The 19,898-nt window shown below is 39.1% G+C and overlaps 1 protein-coding gene and 1 long non-coding RNA gene across 8 annotated transcripts in view; one reads left to right on the forward strand and one right to left on the reverse strand.

The window, feature by feature from the left end:
* The window catches only part of LOC130455658 (uncharacterized), a 44,855-nt gene extending 34,063 nt beyond the window's left edge, over positions 1-10,792 (reverse strand). Inside the window, exons 1-2 of the long non-coding RNA XR_008913767.1 lie at positions 10,593-10,792; positions 6,670-6,721 (exon numbers count right to left, since the gene is read on the reverse strand). This is a non-coding gene — a long non-coding RNA (uncharacterized LOC130455658). The remainder of the gene's footprint in view (positions 1-6,669; positions 6,722-10,592) is intronic.
* Positions 1-19,898, forward strand: part of CDC14B (cell division cycle 14B) — a 102,348-nt gene that overhangs the window by 70,881 nt on the left and 11,569 nt on the right. For 5 of the 7 annotated variants that reach the window (XM_007497936.3, XM_007497938.3, XM_016423782.2 and 2 more), the window contains 5 exons: positions 1,465-1,552; positions 2,164-2,394; positions 7,472-7,610; positions 8,657-8,816; positions 9,846-9,961. In XM_007497936.3, coding sequence (XP_007497998.1) covers positions 1,465-1,552; positions 2,164-2,394; positions 7,472-7,610; positions 8,657-8,816; positions 9,846-9,961 — 734 coding nt within the window. Of the gene's footprint in view, positions 1-1,464; positions 1,553-2,163; positions 2,395-7,471; positions 7,611-8,656; positions 8,817-9,845; positions 9,962-11,918; positions 12,194-14,790; positions 14,937-19,898 lie in introns of those variants that run through there. The other 2 variants (XM_007497937.3, XM_007497940.3) reach the window with 2 other exon arrangements.

Consider the following 19,898-nt stretch of genomic DNA (forward strand, 5'->3'; position numbering starts at 1 on the left):
AATGTCTGGCACATAGTAGGTATTTAATAAATGATTGTTTCCTTCCTTCCTTCTTTCCTACTCACCAAAAGTGCTTTCCACTGTCATGGAGGAAGCCCAGGTCAGTGTCCAAGTTGAAACATAATTCCTATAGATCAGGGGTTCTTAACCTGGGGTCTGTGAACTTAGAGAATTCATATTTTGATAACCATGTTTTGATATGATCAGTTTCTTTTGAAATCCTATGTAATTTTATTTCATGGATTTAAAAATAGTAGAGGGGGTCCATAAGCTTCACTAGACAACCAAGAGGGGTCCATGAGATGCAAAAAAAAGGTTAAGAACCACTGCTATAGATGGTGAGGTCCTCCAGATTCTCCTCTTTGCAGATGACTTCATCCTATTTGTGTCAAGTGGCATATTGGATACTAATCTTGGAGCCAGGAAGACCTAAATGTGAATTCTACCTCAGAAATTTACTAGTTATTTCACTAGGCAAGATATTTAAACTATCTGGGTTCAGTTTCCTAATCTGTATAATGGGGCAAATAGTAGCATCAAGCCCATGGGATTGTGGTGAAAAATCCTATGAGAGATAATGTGTAAAGCACTTTGCAAACCTAAAAGTGCTATATAAATTCAAATTATCATTATTCTTAATGATTGCCCTAGGACATCGATAAATCTTTTGGAAGAAAAAGCTATGATCACTCAAAAGACTTTGTTCTAACCATTCATACAAAAAGTACCAATTGGATGAAGCGTGCCTATTACCTGGATTACAACATACAGTTAAATAGATAAACTATAAAGAGTATCCATCCATGTGTGTGTGTGTGTGTGTGTTTATATGTATATATTTATATCTCAACCGTGAGTATGAATTGGGTCCAGAATAAGTCAGGAGAAAGAAAGCTAATGCGACTGTCCCTGTAAGCTCTTGTAATCACCTCAAACTTCTCTCAGAAAATAACCAACTTTTTAAATACCAAATTGTTACCAATATTGTGTGATTGTGAATCATAGAGCATTCTAGTCTAAAAAAATAAAAATGGGTATTACTCAGAGGACCATGGAGACAGATGGTAATTGTGAGCAAGGTACAACACACCAAGCAAGAGACTATAAATGAGGATGCCATTGGGGAAGTATATGAATGAAAAAAAGAGGTACTAGGCATGTGGGGGAAATCCAGTGATAACCAGCAAGCCACTTATTGATAGCCTCCCAGTATCAGAGAGAAGTAAGGCACAGTAGGTGAACCTCCTTTGGCAAACGTGGTGGGATGTAGGCAAACATTCCAAGGTGTGGATGAATTAACACCTGGTTGGAAAGAACATCTAGGTTGATACCACAAATTAATTTTAATATTTAAGTTATTTCATTGCCACTTATTGGCTTTTGTAAATGTTACAATTAAGTTTATAGAAATGTAAAGGGAAGAAAAAGTGCTGAGAATAAAAATGTGTATTCTCCTATTCACAGAAAGCAGAAAATGGAGATTTAAACTGGATAATACCAGGCCGATTTATTGCCTTCTGTGGCCCTCACCCAAGAAACCGACTTGAAAGTGGTATGCCAAGAAATGGAAATAAATCTTCTTCCTAACTGTGAAGCTGAATGAGCACTTTGTACTTTCTGAATGCCTATCTGTATGTCTGTTGTTCAAGGGGAATAGAAATTGGAACTTAACCCTGAATTTAGTTACATAAGCAATGTTTTTGACAATCAGTCATTTGAGCATGACTTTCTTGTTTTATAATGATAATTCTTGGGGTTTTTTTAAATTTGATTATTCAGAACAAGAATCAAGTCTGATGGATGGAATAGAGTGATAGAGATTCGGCATCAGGAACATCTGATATCAGATTCCACCCCAGAAACTTACTAGCTATATCATCCCGAACAAGTCTCTTGACTTTTCTTGACCAGTTTCCTAATCTGTAAAATGAGAGGATTAGACTTGATGATCTCTAAGGTCCCTTCCAGCTCTAAATGTGTGGGCAGCAGAGAATGAAATGAAAGAGGGTAGGGCATGAGGGAAAAGAAAAGAGGGTGATTCTTTTGATATCTGTCTCTATAAATAGCATTCTGGAGGGCATTCCCTGATAATATAGAGCTAAAATAATTTTTAGCCCATATTTATATTGTTGAAAGAAAAATGTTTTCTTTTATTCCTCACAGGTTACCACTATCATACACCAGAAGCCTATGTTCCTTATTTTAAAAGGCACAATGTTACAACCATTATTAGACTCAACAAAAAGGCATATGATGCTAGGAGATTTACAGATGCCGGTTTTGACCATCATGAACTTTTTTTTGCTGATGGCAGTATACCTAGTGATGCCATAGTCAAAGAATTTCTGAATATCTGTGAAAATGCCGAAGGTGTTGTAGCAGTTCATTGCAAAGGTATGTTTCTGTTGCTGAGAAAACAAATGCATGCCGATGCTCCGAATACTTATTTATTTATTTCAGTTACGTGTAGAAACAAATTTTGACAATTATCTTCTGACATGTTAGGATTCAGATTTCCTCCCTCCCTTCCTTGCCCTCCCCAAGGTGGTAAAGAGTCTGATATAGGTTATACTATTGCTTTCATGCAAAACATTTCCATATTGCTCATGTTGTGATAGAAAACACATCACACATACAATAAAAATCTCACAAAGGAAATAAAGTATATAATGAGATGCTTTGATCTGCAGTCAGACAGTTCCTTCTTTGGCTGTGGATAGCATTTTTCATGTGTCCCTGTGGTTATTGTGGAATTTTGCTTTGTGGATAATAGTTTAGTCCTTCACAGTTGATCATCATATAATATTTCTTTTACTGTATACATTGTTCTTCTGGTTCTTTATCTTGCTTCACTTTGCATCCGTTCATACAAGTCTTTTTCAGTTTTTTCCAAATCTATCCTTTTCATTATTTCTTATGTCCCAGTAATATTCCTACAATCATATACCACAACATGTTCATCTGTCCCCCAACTGATGGACAGCTTCACAACACCCAGTTCTTTGCCAACTATAAAAAGAGCTTATACAAATATTTTGGTACAAGTAGGTACTTTCCCCTTATTTCTGATCTCTTTGGCATACAGACCAAGTAAGGATATTGCTGGGTCAAAGGATATACATTGTTATTTGGCCCTTTAAGCAGAGCTCCATATTGCTCTCCAGAGTATCAGTTATCAACAGTGTATTAGTGTTCCAATTTTCTCACATCCCCTCCAACACTTACCATTTTCCTTTTTGGTCATGTTAGCCATGTGAGATGTTATCTCTGCAGTTTTCTAATCAAGAGTAATTTGGAACATTTTTTATATGACTATAGATGGTTTTAATTTCTTCCTTTGAGAACTGCTGGTTCATATCCTTTGGCCATTTTTTCAATTGGAGAATGCTTTTTATAAATCTGACTCAGTTCTCTGTATATTTGAGAAATGAGACCTATGTCAGAGATAGTTGCTATAAAAGTATTTTCTAATCTTGGTTGCACTGCTTTTGTTTGGAAAAAATAACAACTTATTAATTTATTGTAATCAGAATTATACATTTCATTTTTCATAATGTTTTCTCTGTTTGGTCATGAGTTCTTCCATCATCCATAAATCTGACCGGTAAACTTTTCCATGTTCCCCTAGTTTGTTTATGATGTCATCCTTTATTTCTAGATCAAGAATCCGTTTTGACCATATCTTGGTGTATGGAGTGAGATGCTGGTCTGTGCATAGTTTCTACCATACTGATTTCCAAGTAGTCCCAGAAGTTTTTGTGAAGTAATGAGTTATTCCCCCCAAAGCCCAGATCTTTGGGTTTATCAAATACTTAAGTTGCTATGGACATTAACTACCGTGTGTTAGGTGCCTAATCTATTCTAATGACACTACTCTTTTTCTTAGTCAATGCCAGATTGTTTTGATGATTACTGCTTTATATTACAGTTTTCTTCCCTCCTTCCTTCATATTTTATTCTTAATTTCTTTGATATTCTTGGCTTTTTGTTCTTCCGGATTAATTTTGATGTTTTTTCTAGTTCTAGGAAATAATGTTTGGGTAGTTTGGTCTGAGTACTCTGAATTTTTGTATATTTGTATAAATATTGTAAGTAGTAGACTGCAAATTCCTTGAGGTTTTGGTCTGGTTTCTCCTGTGAATTTTATGGCCCTGTTGCTAGATTAATACTTCATATTTTTAAAGTAGTAGTGTCCATACCTATGATTTTATTGGCATAAGGAACTTATTCTAACAGTACAAATAATATCTCCTTTAAAAAAACCAAACCCTGTGGCTCAGGAAATTGAAAGCCAAGCCTGGATATGGGAGGACCTGGGTCCAAGTCTAGCCTAGACACTTCCCACTGCTTAGCCCTTACTTCTTTTCTGTCCTGGAACTAAAATACAGTATTGATTCTAAGACAAAAGGTAAGGGTTTTAAACAAAAAGAAAAGAAAAAGCTAAACCCTTCACTTCTTATTCTCAATCTTCATTCCCTCTTGTCTTCTGCTATTATCCCAACTATTATCCTCTCTGCTCCCTTCCATCCTCCCTCTTCCCACCCTCTCCTCCTCTCTCTCTTTCTCTCCTCCTCCTCCCTCTCTCCCTTTTTGTTCTCCCTCTCTCTCTCCTCCTCCCTCTCTCTACACCCTCTCCTTTTCCATTTCTCCCTTCTCCCCCAAGCCCCTCATCTTTGATTTTCCTCTGTTCCCTGGCTCATTCTCTGGTGCCTGCAAATTTTAATTTTAATTTTTTCTCATTTTGGCCTTTACAAACATCAGCAAACTTAAACATCTCCCTTCTACAAAGAAAAACAGGAGAATTATAGAAGATTGCGTGTGGAAAGTGTTTTGTACACCTTAAAGCACTATGTAAATATTGTTATTCTATAAATATCAATTAAGTGCAGCAGGAATTTTTTAAAAATACATAATAAGCTAAATATATTCATTCAAGAATTTCTTGCTTATCCATATCTGTGTCTTAATTTTTCTTCCTCTATATTTAAAAAATTTGTCACATCATATTTTTTTTCTTTTTGACAACACTATTCCTAAGCCGTCTATGCCTCTGCCCTGCATCTCCAAATGACCTACCTTATAACAAATAAGTAACTGTTTAGAACACATGTCTACTTTGGCCATATCTGAAAATGTGTCGTTTTGGCTCCTGTGGTGTCTCACCTTTCTGTCGGGATGCGGGTCGAATTCTTTATCATCGTCCCTCCTGAGAGGGAGCTTCTAGACAACTGATTGGACATCATTGTGTTCTGCTCGGTTTTGGTTGTAGGGAAGTATGCTGGGATTGAATGCGATTCAGACCCAAACCCGTGATTCCGTTTGAATTCCTCCAGTGGGAGCACGGGCACTATTACAAAGTGTGAATGCTTTGATGATTAATGCTTCCTAGTGTTCATTCTTCATTTTATTTACTAGGTTTCTCTTTTATTTGTCCTCTTGATTTGGCTGTAGTTCTAGAGTTGTATCTGACACCTAGTCCTTTTGTATCCTCAAGATCTGGAGAGTTAGGGGAGTGTAAAGAAAGGGTGATTGTACTGGCCACACGGCCGGGCAGTAGAGTAGGAAGCAAGGAATATTTCCCATGAAAAATGAGTCTTTTTATATGTCAGTGACAGTAGCCATTACCGTAACTTCTTTAGTCGTAAACGCTCATCCCTGGCTTAACTCCCTCAGAACTTTCCTCTAGGAAAATGGATTGATTCTAGACATTTATAATAGCTAATAGACTAAGCTCCACGTTCTGTAAAAACGGATCCATATACTATTTAACTTGAATCCCACTTTCTCCTATAAGCTGAAAATGCTATAAAACAGTGCCTGTAAATCCCAAGTGCCGGATTCTCAGTAAGACTTGGGGTGTTCACTGTCATCACTCCCAAATGTGTGGCAGTGTGCCCCATAGCTTAACACTGCATCACCTGGTGCAAAAGCAATGGGCGTCTGTGGGGGGGGAGGCTTTTCAGAATTTGCAGCTGTCATCCTACTTGATCACCATCCTGGACTCCATCCAAAGGAAAATGAGGGAATTTTTCTCCTTGAAAGCTAAGAATAGTAGTAAGTACTTGATCCTAAGTCCAGAAACAGATCACCACACCGCTACATAGAGCAAATTTGTGTGGGGTTTGCCCACTCTTGCTTATTAAGAAATCATTAAAACATGGTCGACCGTGCGATTCATTATTGTGTAATATTTTATCCTCCTGAGCTCTACGTCAATCTAACGGTATGTTGCAGTAACATTTCTTACTAATAAACATGCCATCTTTTGAATTAATTAGCATAAAGTTGATTAGTTGATGAGGCAAGTCACAAAGGGGATGCAGCGATTGCAGACCCTTTAGAGACAGTGTGTGGAGTGCTGGGCCCTGCTTGTGCCCCTGCCCAAGTGCCCCATCCACACCCCCTGCTCCCATTGGCTGCTGAACAGAAGGGCAAGAGAAGTGAGGAATGTCCTCAGGGACCTGGAGAGGGGGAGGGGAACAACTCTGCCCTGAGTCCCTCTGGTGGGTGACGGCATGTCCTTTTTGTCACGTGTGCCACAGATTTGCCTTCATGGGGCATAGGCAAATGTTAGACATCTTATTAGACATTTATTTACTCTGTGACCTTCGGCAAATCACAGAATCTCGGTCTCCAGTTGAATAAAATGAGAATAATAATAGCACCTACCTTACAGGATTGTTGTGAGGATAAGATAGTTGTTGTAAAGCACTTTGTGAACCTTAAAGCAAAAAATATTAGCTATTAATTTTTTAGTGAAATGGAGAGGTTATTTCCCATTCATTATTATACTTAGTAATAATAAGCATAGATACACCATTCATAATTTTTGTCACAGCCTGATTTACCACAAACCATCAATGGTAACAAACAGTTGATTCTTCTTCATTATCTGCATAAGATTTTGGGTTTTTAAATCAATTTAATGTAATTTCATTAAGGAAAACATTTCTCCTCTTTCCTATTTGTCTTCCATTTCTTCAGCAATGAAAGGAAACAACAATTAAGTTCCTTTTCGTAGAATTCCCTTTATAAATTTTCCTTTCTAAAATTACATCATAAAACAGTACCAAACCAGTTTTCCTAAGAAAGATGTCTATTCTTATTTTTATTGCATAGTCTTAATAGATCTTCACAAGTAAAACAATATCTTTGTCCAGATTCCAAAAGGGGAGATACTTTTCATAATTTATCAGCTCATTCTATAAGACATTTCTCACCTGACAGTTTCTAAAGTGTCAGGACAAAACTGTTTTTCCTCCAATAGTTTCTTTGGGCACCTAAATCTAATGTAATGTTTTCTATAGTTTCTGTAGAAGATTCACCTGAAACCTGGGTTATAAAATCAAGTCTATAAAATGTTTCTTGGCAAAGTTAACTTCCTTTTAATAGAAATACTTATAGTTGGCTAATTGTAAAAAAAAAACAAGTATGAAGTTCAAATAACCACATGATATATATTTTTTCTTAGCTGGTCTTGGAAGGACAGGCACCCTTATAGCCTGCTATATCATAAAGCATTATAGGATGACAGTTCCTGAAACCATTGCCTGGATCCGAATCTGTAGACCTGGCTCTGTGATTGGACCTCAGCAACATTTTTTGGTGTCGTAAGTAAAACTTCATTAAAGTCTAGTGTCTCTGTGTGCATGGAGGTGACCCTTGGTTCTCCGAGTTGTAAACAGTAAAGTGTAAGTTCTGGCAGGTTCTACCGAGCAGAAAGTTTTCTAGTAATAAACTGTAAGTTTAGGTTCTAAGAACTAGTCTCATTGCAATCAGGAAGGACTCATTGCCAGGTTGCCAATGAATGTTTTGGTTATAGCAACGGTCAAAGAGCATATGGAAGGGGCTGCCATCCTCTGTCCACAGGGGGAGGAAATAGTCCCGTCAGTGGCATCGCAGCTCCTTGAAGCATTAATATGAAATGTTAATTTACATTTCTGTCGTGCATCTGCGTGCCAGGAATGGTGCTAAGCAGTGTACGATCATTATTTCATTTGGTCCTCACCACAAACCTGGGAAGTAGGTGCAACTATTGTCTCCATTGTCTAGATGGGGAGTCCGAGGCAAACAGAGGGTAAGTGACTTGTCCCAGGTCACACAACGAGTAAGGGTCTGAGATGTTCAGGTTTTTTTCACACATATCCTATCCTTCGTGGCCCTAGTTGGGTTTTCTTGGCAAAGATACTGGAGTAGCTTGCCATGTCCTCCTCCAGCTCATGTTGTCGATGGCACATTATGGCTTGCCCAGGATCACGCAGGTCCTAAGTGTGGGAGGCCAGATTCAAGCTCAGGGAAGAGAAGTCTTCTTGAACCCAGGCCCATGGCTCTGTCCGCTCTGTCCCCTAGCTAGGCCACGTGTCTGAGGCCATGTTGGTTCTCGGGTCTTCCCTGACGGGAGGTCTGGTGCTCCTTCCACTTCTCCGTCTGCCTGCCTCAGACTTGGCCCCTCAGCACCTGTCTTTGCTCTCCTCTATTCCCGAGGAGATAGACGTAACAGAATATAGCCGGTGGTCTTCTCCTCCTCCATCACATGCTCGTCCTGTTAGTGTTTGAAAGGGGAAGAAATCGTAGACCAGGACTCCCCAGCATGGGCAGAGAGCAGCCCTTCGCAGGCACGTCTGGAAAAAGTCGTGCTGCTCTTTCACTTCTCTAGGAAGCAGGCGAGCCTTTGGACCGAAGGAGACTATTATCGCAAGAAGTTAAGGGACCAGGAAAATGGAAGACACGCAGCTGCAGTCACGAAAATCCTAACAGGGGTTGATGACATTTCAATATGTGAGATCCAGTCGGAAGAAACGAAAGATTCTGAATCGGTAATCGCCCCGAAATCCTGCTGTTATCTTTCACTTAGATGTTTTTATCATTTGTTTGGCTGCTGTCGAAAATGTTTTAGAGTATGGAGAAATTTCAGGTAAAAATAAAGCAAAGTTGTGAGGGCTTATTGTCCACATACTTTCTTCACCTTTTAACATCCCTCTTCGGAAGCCTTGAGAATTAGTCACAAAATGGTCGGGGGACTATTATATTAAAGTCTTTTCCACAACTAGGTAAAGATTGAAACAGCGATGAGGTCTACGAGATGGCTTTTCAGGCAGTCCTCGTGGTGTTGGGGGGGGGGGGGTCTGCATTTCCCCCCGTCTGTATCTGTTAATAATGACTGGTTTAGTTCAAAGTGAGAACTTGAAGTCAAAGCAGTTCGATTTTGTTTGTTTTGGTTGGGTGGCGTGGTCCTTGTTCGGATAAATAACCATAAGGTGCTTGAGGAAAAAACGTTTGTTCCCTTTCCCTCTCTGCCGCTCTCTCCAAACGTGTGTGTGCATGTATATATATACACATATATGCATTTTTTAAAAACATCCTCTCTCTTTAGTGTTGGCATGTGTAATAATAATATTATCGGTTTCTTTTTTTTTTTAAACCCTTACCTTCCGTCTTGGAGTCAATACTGTGTATTGGCTCCAAGGCAGAAGATCAGTAAGGGCTAGGTAATGGGGGTCAAGTGACTTGCCCAGGGTCACCCAGCTGGGAAGTGTCTGAGGCCAGATTTGAACCTAGGACCTCCCATCTCTAGGCCTGGCTCTCCATCCACTGAGCTACCCAGCTGCCCCCAATATTATTGATTTCTAACAATCACAGATTGTATATTACTAGAAACAACAAGAAACAGATTTCTTGAAATTGCTCTTATGGTTTTAGTTTAAAGTGAGAAGATAAAAATTTTTTTAAATTAAGTACAGCTTTGAGATAAATATTCAAATTATGGAAGAAAGTAACTATTGATCTTTGCTACACCTAAAGATGCAACTTAAAATCACTAGCTCAGTGTTTTTTTACTTATACAGTACAGTGATGATGATGATGATGATGATGATGAAATAAACAGAATGACTCAAGGTGATAAGCTACTTGCCCTGAAAAGTAGAAGACGGGCAAAACCAGCAACTTCTATTCCTCTAACGTAAGTCTCTCTCTCTCTCTTTTTTTTACATATGCAAAGTCTCTCTGTCTCTCTTTTCGGGATTTCCCCCCTTTTGCCATTTTTAAGTTTCAGGCTTACTTATTCAGTTTATAAAAACTGTTGTAAAAAGTGGCAGTAATGAGTGGTAGAGGTGGCCAGCATCTTTGACTATAAAATGTTCTATATCATTTGTTTTTCTATTTTCCAAGGTGTTTTGCTACTCTCAGGGTGTTCCATTTTATGCTGTGGGGTTCCACTAAGCTTTGTGAAACCCCAGATAATTGATTAATTTCTCTCCACACTTCTTTGTGCAAATTGAGGAGGGAGAGAGAGAGTGTGAGAGAGAGAGAGAGAGAGAGAGAGAGAGAGAGAGAGAGAGAGAGAGAGAGAGAGAGAGAGTGTGTGTGTGTGTGTGTGTGTGTGTGTGTGTGTGTTTACTATAAGGTAGAGTTATCAAGAAAAATGCAAAAGACTATATTTTGAGAAGATATCATTTAGTCAGCTGAGACAGAGTGAGTGTACTTGCCCTAATATAGAGAAATAACAAACTGAATTAAACTCAGTAAAATTTTGTATATGTGCATGAAATCCTCTCAGAGAAATTAATTTCAGGATCACAGGAAAGACTTACGGGTAAAAGGAGGCAGCTTTGTTCCTTATGTTGACATTCTTCGCAAGCCTGTAAGGTATATTGTTCAGTGCTTCTGATGTGGCAGAAATAATGGCTTAGTTCTACGTTCCCAAAGCAACATAAGAACACAGGAACAAGTACTGTGCTGGTCTAGAAAGCAGAAGACTTTCTAGCCAGTGAGCTTGAGGTCTGGACTTCTTAAACTTGGGAAGCGCACAACCTCAGAGCATCTTAGTGGAGGCCAGTCTCGATGCAGTTGGGCTCTCCAGGCTCAATCCTTAGCGTTTGGGATAACCAGCGAGTGGACGGCCAAGCCCCAGGGATGCTCAGAAGTACATAAGCTGTCCATTCGTGTTTCCTGCCTCATTTGTAAGAGCCCCGGAGGATTCTTTATTTCTTAAGACTTCATTTCATACAAATAACTCAAGTTTTTCTTAATGTTGACCATGTTTGGGTATTCGCATTAGAAAAGATAGCTTCCTGTCATCTCTGCCTTTGCTTTTTATCCCGGTAGTTCCCCAAAGTATTTCGTTATTGTGCCCTTTCATCAATTGCCTCATGAACCTCAAGGGCCACTTTACAGAGAGGCTTCTGGGCAACCACGGACACTCATCAAGCAACGGATTGCTACGCAGTACAGTAAAATCTCTAGAGCATTAGTGCTGTTAGTGCTGGATTGGGGAAATTAAGTTTTCTACTTAGCTCCTAGTTAGCTCTAACTACTTTTTTTCTTTCGACTCTTACTGAAAATATTCTTAAATGTAAAAACCCAGCCACTGCCTTAAGTATTTACTACTAAAGGGCTTATTTACTTCAGGGACTGATACGTCATTAGCGTGGGCTCTTTCTGTCCACTGATCCAATTATAACCTCTCTAAAGGACAAGGCAGCCTTGAGAGTTGCTGTGGCCCCAAAGGCCATCAGCTCACCACCCACTTGCTGGTGAATTTTCAAACATGCCTAGTCTAGCCCCTGAGTGATAGACATCGGGCCCCCTGCTAAGTCTGTACCCAAATCCTTCCTTACAGCATGGTAGGGCCCCTCTCCCCGGAACTTGTGGCTTTGGGAACCCAAAATCTTCTCCGCACAATAATGAGGCATCTGAGTAGGCCTTCATTGGAGTATAAAATACTGCATAGGAAAGAAGTCTAAGTGAATCCTGGATGGTTTGGGGGTCTCCCAGTGCCTCATCAGTTTTGATGGAAGAGGTATGGGAACAATGTGAAACTGCAGAGGACCTGTACTCCCCCTAGGACAGACCCCTTTTTAAAAAATGAGTCTCTTAGAGTTGTTCTTGTGATTTGCTTCTTTCTTTTTTAAAATCAGGTTCTGGCAAGGAGGAATAAGATCTGCTTAAGAGAAGGTTCCAGTTAGGTGCCAGTTAATCAGGATTTTCTGACTGAGGCCCTGGCTTTAATTGTACTCACGTTTCTCTACAAGAGTTGGAACAGTCTTAAAACACATAGGGTTTGAAGTATCCACTTCCTTCTGTGCCAAAGGCTGCAGGTGGAGACAGAAGACAATTTTGTGAAGGCAGAATTGTGTGATGATGAAGTAAAGGAGGAATCACTGAGTGAGAATAAAAAGCTGTTCAAACATTATCCAAAGCCTTTATTTCTAACAGCCTTCTATGGGGACAATGTATGGTCTGTAATGGTTACAATTCTTTTAAATTGAATGTGTATCCAGTAACCTGAGATCCCATTGGAATGGAAAATGTAAGGAGAGGGCAGGAAACAAACAAAAACAGTAGAAAAAATAGTGAACTATAATAACCGGTTACTGGCCCTTCTTCCTGACTGAGCCTCCACTTTTCTCTATATGCCACCTAACCTTTGGACTTTAGTCTAACTTAAATGCTGCAGGGAAATGACAGTGAATAACTTGAAATCTCTCTTTTATCGATTCCCTATCCATAGTCACAAAGTTCAGTGTTACCAAGGGGTGGCTAATTCAATTGCACATGATAGATTAAGCTATTTCTTTTTCTTTGGGGAAACTGAACCCCAACTGAAGCATGTACACTAGATTGTAAATTCCTAGAAATTAAGAGTTTTGCTGCTGCTTTCTGTTTTTTTTTTTCTTTTGCATCTCCTGCAATAGCTAACACAGTGTCACAGTTGTGGATGTTCCACATCTCAGATTGCCTATAACAAATCTTGCTTTCTCTTCTTGCAACATTATAACTTCCTGCTTATTTAAATCCTTTATTTCCATTATAGTCATCTGTTTGTTTTTCATATTTTGAAGGCAGCGCCATTAGAATTAGGAGGAGAAAGGTTTGAGAGGTCTTTACAATACATTTTCCTGGCAGAAAAGTCCTTTTCACACTAGGGGAAAAAAACGACAACAACAAACCATGGGCATTATTCTGCCAAAGCAGTGTAGAGCCCTGAATTGGGAATCGGATTAAGTTCTTTTATTTCTGCTGATGACTACATATATATATCACTATGGGCAAATCACTTAGTCTCTATATGACTTTGTTGTCCTATGTTGTTGGGGGGTTTTTTTTTATTAGAGCTATTTAAGGAAACTATGGGTTACTGAGAGATGGACCAATCTTCCTGATAGTTTCCGGACCAACAGGCTGAGAGATAACACACCACAAAAATACAAAAAGTGTCTGTGATTCAATCAATATGGGGACTATTCCCACCCTCAGTTTTTTATTCTAGAAAATGAGAGGTGTCACTAAGATGACTTCTGGGGCCCAACTCCAAGTCTATATTGATGCTGTGTGGGAAACTGCCTTGACTGTTGCAGATGGCACCTTCTTTATGGTCAAATCAAGGAAAAGACATGAAGTAACTACTCTGTGTCAGACACTGTGTTAGATGCTGAGGATACAGACAAACATAAAGTGTTTTTCATCCTCAGAGCGCTTATTTATAGTCTATTGGGAAAGACAGACAGACATATATACAAAATAAATACAGAATAATTTTGGGAGGAAAGACACTACCAACTAAGAAAAATCAGAAAAGTCATCAGGTACAAAGCAACACTTGAACTAAGCCTTGAAGAAATCTAGGGTACATGAAAGGGATTTATACACACACACACACACACACACACACACACACACACACACACGCACACACACACACGAATTTTTGAGGTGCTCAGATTAGGTGACTTACTCGGGTTCACATAGTAAATGTCAAGTAGCTTTTGAATCCAGATCTTCCACAATCCATGTTCTACCTTCTATCCTTTATACCATGCTGCCTTTAGGCTGAGAACCAACAGGCTAAAAAGAGCTCTTTGACTTGTACTAAAAATTATTCAGTGGAGGAAAAAAATGTTAAAGAAACAAAATTATTCTGGATGATCACAAAAGATCATTAACTAAGGAAAACTAAATTTATATTTTGAATCATAAAATATTTTATTTTATCTTAAAGTCTAAAATATATGTACTTGTATAATATTCCGTGTTACTACTATATGTTTATAGTGCCTATTCTTTTACACACAAGCCATATAAATTAAAAGCAAATGAGCAGTATTTGTGTCTGTCTGTGGTTAGTGAAATCAGTCTCACCAATTAATGTAATCACAACTCATATGATCATATAATTATTATTGTACAATAATCCCTTCATAAATGACCTCTTTAAATACAACAAATTTAAATTTCAACAAATGTCTGTGTTGCTTTGATGCGTTCTATACATAAGCTTCTTTTTTTACTTGGGGTGAGGGATAGTAAGGAAAGGAATTAGTCCCTGGAGTTTTAGGGACCTGTGACTGAAACTGGAATCAAAGTCATTATAAAATAGAATTAGTTAACACAACTAATTTTCCCAGTTAGAGATTAGATCTATCAAAAAACAAAATAGAAGCATGACGTAGTTCAAGCTGAAAGGTGTGTGATAGTATTATTGAATTCATACCTCATTTCTATACCATTCATCTCTCTCCTCCATTGTGTTCTTTCCCTGAGGGCTTTTTTTCCCCTTAGCTCTGGGAATTAGTCTATTCCTTTTTATGTTGTCTCCAAATAAAATGATGAAATCATTTTTTTTAAAATAAGAAATGTCAAAATCACATTCAACTTCTTTTATTCTTTGTATCACTTCTCCCTTACCCCAAATTTCCAAGGGGCTAAGATTCACATTCACCTTACTTTTTTGTTTTTGTTTTTGCTTCCCAATTTGAACGTTTGTTCTTTTCCTCCCCAACCCCTTTCTAGATGTATCCTAGCTGTGCTGACCTCTGCACTATGTAGTATTGTCATCTGGTGGATTGTTTGTGACTGCATTCTTCCCATCCTGCTATTCTGTCTAGATGGTTTAAGAACCTAGTAACCATCAGGACCCTTTGACAGATAGCCACTGTGTAAGTGTCCCATTCCATTTCTCTACTATTACTCACTTTTTGGTGTCCAGTATGTTTCTCATGATGCATGTGTTTACCCATATTCTCCCTCTCCTGGCTTTGTGTAAAGGTTAATTTGATTTGCATTTTTTAAAGATTCTTTTGGGTGTTGGTGAAAACTGTTCATGTCAACTGATTGAAGGGTTTAATAACAGGACATTTAAAAGATCCCTCTCTTGATTTTGTTTTTGAAATAAAATATAAGTAGATGAAATAACAATTTGAAAATAAGGACAATGATAATTTTTGTCTCATCCCATACTCATTCAATGAAGTTAGTTTTAATTTTGATTTTCTTCTAAAATGTGTTTGTGCAATTTATTTTATCCATCTTATTCTTTAATTTGCATACCTCAAGTCTTCCTAGTTCAATGAGAAGAATTCTCCTGTTGGCATTTTATTACATGGTTGATTGATTTTTCTAATAAAAAGCAAGTCCAAGGAGCCCTTCATCTTGCCATTTAAAAGCTGTTTTCCAGTCATTATGACAATTTAGTCTCTTGACCACACTGCAGCCTCAGTGCTTTCTCTTTATTAAAATTTACTTGTTTTCTTTCCCCAGTCTAAATATTCTATTTCCCTCTCTTGGAGGAATTGTAATAGGTACAACTTTTTGATACTTTCTATCAAATCAAAGCAAGAAGAAAAGAAGATTCAGAGGAACATGATTCACAGGATTGGGTGTGGGCTGTCATGTGAAGATGACTACTGCATCCCCCCACCACCTCCATCCTTCTCCCATACTTTCCTTAAAGGGTTATTTTCATAAAGATGTTCTGAAAGATTTATTATTGGAATAAACATTCACCTGGAAAATCAACTTCAAAAGAAAGTCTTGGCAGTGAGGAAGCAAGACTCTTTGTACAGAAGATTAATCTGGTCTGAATTTAAGCCAGAGTTCTCAGGGAAAATAGTAAATAGAAATTATCTCCTATGAGACTGGGGGTCTTCTCTGTCAATCTTGATTTCTCAGATATGACTTCTCTTAAGATCTCTGACCTTTCCCACCGTGGGCTTCACTTAAGCCAAGATCTTTTGCTCCAAAGATGAAGTAGAATCCTTCAATCAAGAGAAAAATTTTATGAACAAATTAGCTTCTCATCTATTCCATAAAGAAGGTAGGGAGATATAGGGTCCAAGCTGCAACTTTTTAATTACTATTGTGGAACTTGATGAAGTAGAAAATAGAGTTCATCGTGAAAGATCCTTCTTTTAGTAGCTTTTTGTCTTCCAAAACCACTCCTGGCTTTTGTTTGATATTTCTAGACCCTTTCAAAATATCTAGAGGGTCTGTATTTTAAAATCCTGGTCTACATTCATTTTGCAGATAACTGTCGGTTTTTATTTTTATGTATTCACTATTACAAATATAAGCAGTTCTTTTGTTCAAAGATGCATAGATAGTAAAAGAGGTAGAGTGTTGTCATTTCTGGTTTTTCACGTCTATCATTGGCCATAATTTCCCTTCAACTCTTACTTATTAGTGAGGAACACTTAAGTCCGGAGTCTACGTTGGGAGGCCAGAGTGCAGATGTCAGCTCTGACACTATATGTTGAAGTCTGGCCAAGTCAGTGTAAACTCTCAGATTTGTTTACTCAACATTAAACCCGAGATAATGACTGAAACGTATGACATCATGAGGTTTGTCAAGCACCTTCCTTACATTTGACTCTCACAAAAGCCTTCAATTACAGATCGTGTTATCTTCATTTTACAGAGGAGGAAAATGAGGATGTGAGTGATTAAGTGACTTATCGAGGCTCCCACAGGAGAGGGATTTGAACCAGATCCTCTTTTTCCAAATTCAGCATGTGGTTCTTTTCATGGCTGCTATAAGTGCTAAAGGAGTTCCTATTGCACTTCTTACTAAATTCCAACCTTTAAGCCCTCTGGGCTGTCTTTTTCTTCTTCTTTGAAGAAGCTATCTCTTCCCATTTGGTAAGGTTGAGAGATCCATCATCCATTGGCCCTCTAGGCCTGGAATAAAGTGTTAACCACTTCAGTCATCTTCTAATCATACTCATGGCAGATGAAGTTATTTGCTTCCACCAGTAATATAGCTGCTATTTTCTGATAGGCATTTTATTTTGTAGCAAACTATGATCTGGCATAGTTAGAAATTAGGATGGGAAACTGTACTGGTATTTTAATTAACAGGAGGAACTCTCAGGTGAAGAAAGTATATTTAACTCATCTAGACCAGAATCTCCTCATGAAATTAGGGTCACAAAAGCAGTGCTTATGTATCAGAGGTGGGATTTGGACCTAGACTTTACTGGCTTTCAAGAACAATCTTCTATTCTCTATACCATGCTACAGAGATTAGGGTGTCCTGAGTAGGAGAACCCTGTATGGCCTGGATGACCAGTTTTCCAAGAATTTGCATAAAAGGAAATGCCTCTAAAACTCTCCTGACTCTAGCTTAATCTTTCCTTGTTCCAAAGGGCAGCCCCGTCAAGCACTTGATTTCTTCACGGTCATTCCTGAACATCAGTTATGGTTGTTCAGAAATTTCTGTTAGTTCAATCTGGCTCAATAGAATGGCGAATACACCAGCTCTTTCCATGCCATGTTATTTGTCAGTGGACATAGAAGGGCTACCACAGAGGGCGAGAAGCCTTTGACTTCTCCCCTGGGAGCAGCACTTTCACATGAATGATCCCTGATGTGGCGCGGAAGGTAGTGAATGCCTTGCCTCCCAGGGTGGCTGACCGAGCCTCGGGGATGAGGCCGGTGAGGACAGAAGGGGACAGTAAACATGAGCGTGGCGAGCACGGCTTTGGTTTGACAGTGGGAGGCAGACCTTGAAGGAAGCGTGTCGGCGACTTGACTTGAGCGACGGTCGCGAGCACCACGCTGCTCCCTCAGCCAAAGTACGTGCCAGGAGAGAATTCACGGATGAAATGAGACACGGGCAGGACCGACGGGCAAATAAGCGCAGTTCAACACGAAAGTCAAATGTATGAGGACACAAATAACATTCTACAGGCGAGGAAGGCGTTCGCCGTGGAGAGGGTCAGAGAAGGCTTCTTGAAGTGGCTTTTGACTTTGGCTATAAAAGGTGAATAGGCTTCCGATGGTCCACGGTAGGTGGAGATCAGTAGAGGTTCCCGTCCCAGACTAGGAAACAGGTTTGAGGCAAGAAAGGGCAAGAGGTATGCAGGGAGACCAGATCGCCCCCCTGGGCTAGATCACAACGAGAGGCGTAGCATGAACCTAGAAAAGCAAGGTTACCCTCAGCTTGGGAAGGCGCTGAATGCCAGTCTGCAAGGTTGTTTGGATCTTATTCAATGGGCAATAAGGCATCATGAGAGAGTATTCAACAGAGCTGGGATGTCCCATCGATGCATCAAAGAAATTAATCTGGCAGTAGTGGGAATGGATTAAAGTAGGAGGAGACTAGAATCGGGAAGACGCGCTGCGAGGTTTATATCAAAGTTATGGCACTGCAAGAAACAAGTGATGAGTCAGAGAGATCGTAGAGATATAATCAATAGAGGTGGAAGTTCACGTGTGGCATAAGCTATGGATCTAATAACTATTGTTTGGTGACAACAAATTCTCTGAGGAGGAAAACTCATATAATGTGGTAAATTACCCACCACTTAGCACAGTGCACGGCACATAGTAGGTACTCAATAAATGTTTATCGATTCATTGGTTGGCAGAATTTACCTGGGGTGGCAAAGTTCTAAGTCTTATACTGACTGAGGAAAGGACAATTGATAGAGATACCACAGATGCTTTTTGAAAATCTTACTCTTACTAAGCCTGTACATTTCTTAATTTGTAGGTGGACTCCGGATATTGTAAATGCTATTAAGAGATGATGAACTACTTGATAACTTGACTAGCCAAGACTCATTTTTTCCTAAAAAGGCAATATGATTCAAAACTATTATTTATGTACTTTCCCCACCCTCATGTTACTAAACATTTTCTCATACCTTATTTAGGCAGGGGAATGAACAAACAAGTATGCTTTCTTGGCTGAGACTGGTGGTACCCTGTTTAACTGTCTGATTAGGGTTCTGTGTCCTGTGATTTTTTTTTTTCTGAAAAGTCAGCTCAGGTGACTTGACTGTGACTAATTCCAAATCAGTTGAAGGGCAGTTACTGACCACTTAGTTCACAATTCATCTTCCTTGGAACTAGGGAAGAAATATTTTAAGAAGGATGATTTCAGGCCCTGCCTTATTCACTGAAAACAACGCATTTTATTCCACTTTTATGTTAGTCCTCTCCTGGAAAGCTGTCACGAAAAATGGCATAATCTTTCTTGTTACAGTATTGGTGTAGTCATAGAATGGGTTAGATAATCCCTGAGAAACTCTGACAGATTTCTAATGATTTTTATAAGCAAAGCACACATGCTGTCAGCAGTAGCAGTGGGAGCTTGTCTTTTGGCTGATTACCCTGCTGATCTGCTTTGCACTGTAGTTAAAGAAGTGCTAACGCTGTAGGAGTTCATCTTTCTTGGGTTTTAGAGGCAGTAACTACTTTTGATAATGTTTTAACCACAGTCACAAAAAATACACACACACACACAGAAAAAACCACCAGATTCCTGGATTATTCTTAAATTGGAACTGGGTTCAGTACATTAACATTCAACATGAATTGGAGAGAGAAACGGTTAGGATTGAGGGACGTGTCTTGACCAGTATTTATTGCTCAACACATTAAAAGCATCAACCTAGAAAGTCAGTGTGCCACATTCCATAGAAAGCAGCTTCAAGTTTTAAGGTGTGCCTCTGACCTTGGACAAGCCATTTCATTTCCAAGTGCCCCAGGGAGCTTTCCTAAGACTATTCGTTACAGAAAAAGAGAGCAATCTGAATTGATTAGTACGAGTTTCCTTAGCTAGAGCATTCCCTACACCAATGAAATCACATGTGTGTGTGCGCGCGTGTGTGTGTATG

This window comes from Monodelphis domestica, chromosome 7 (assembly GCF_027887165.1).
Source record: "Monodelphis domestica isolate mMonDom1 chromosome 7, mMonDom1.pri, whole genome shotgun sequence".
In the NCBI taxonomy this organism is placed as follows: Eukaryota; Metazoa; Chordata; class Mammalia; order Didelphimorphia; family Didelphidae; genus Monodelphis; species Monodelphis domestica.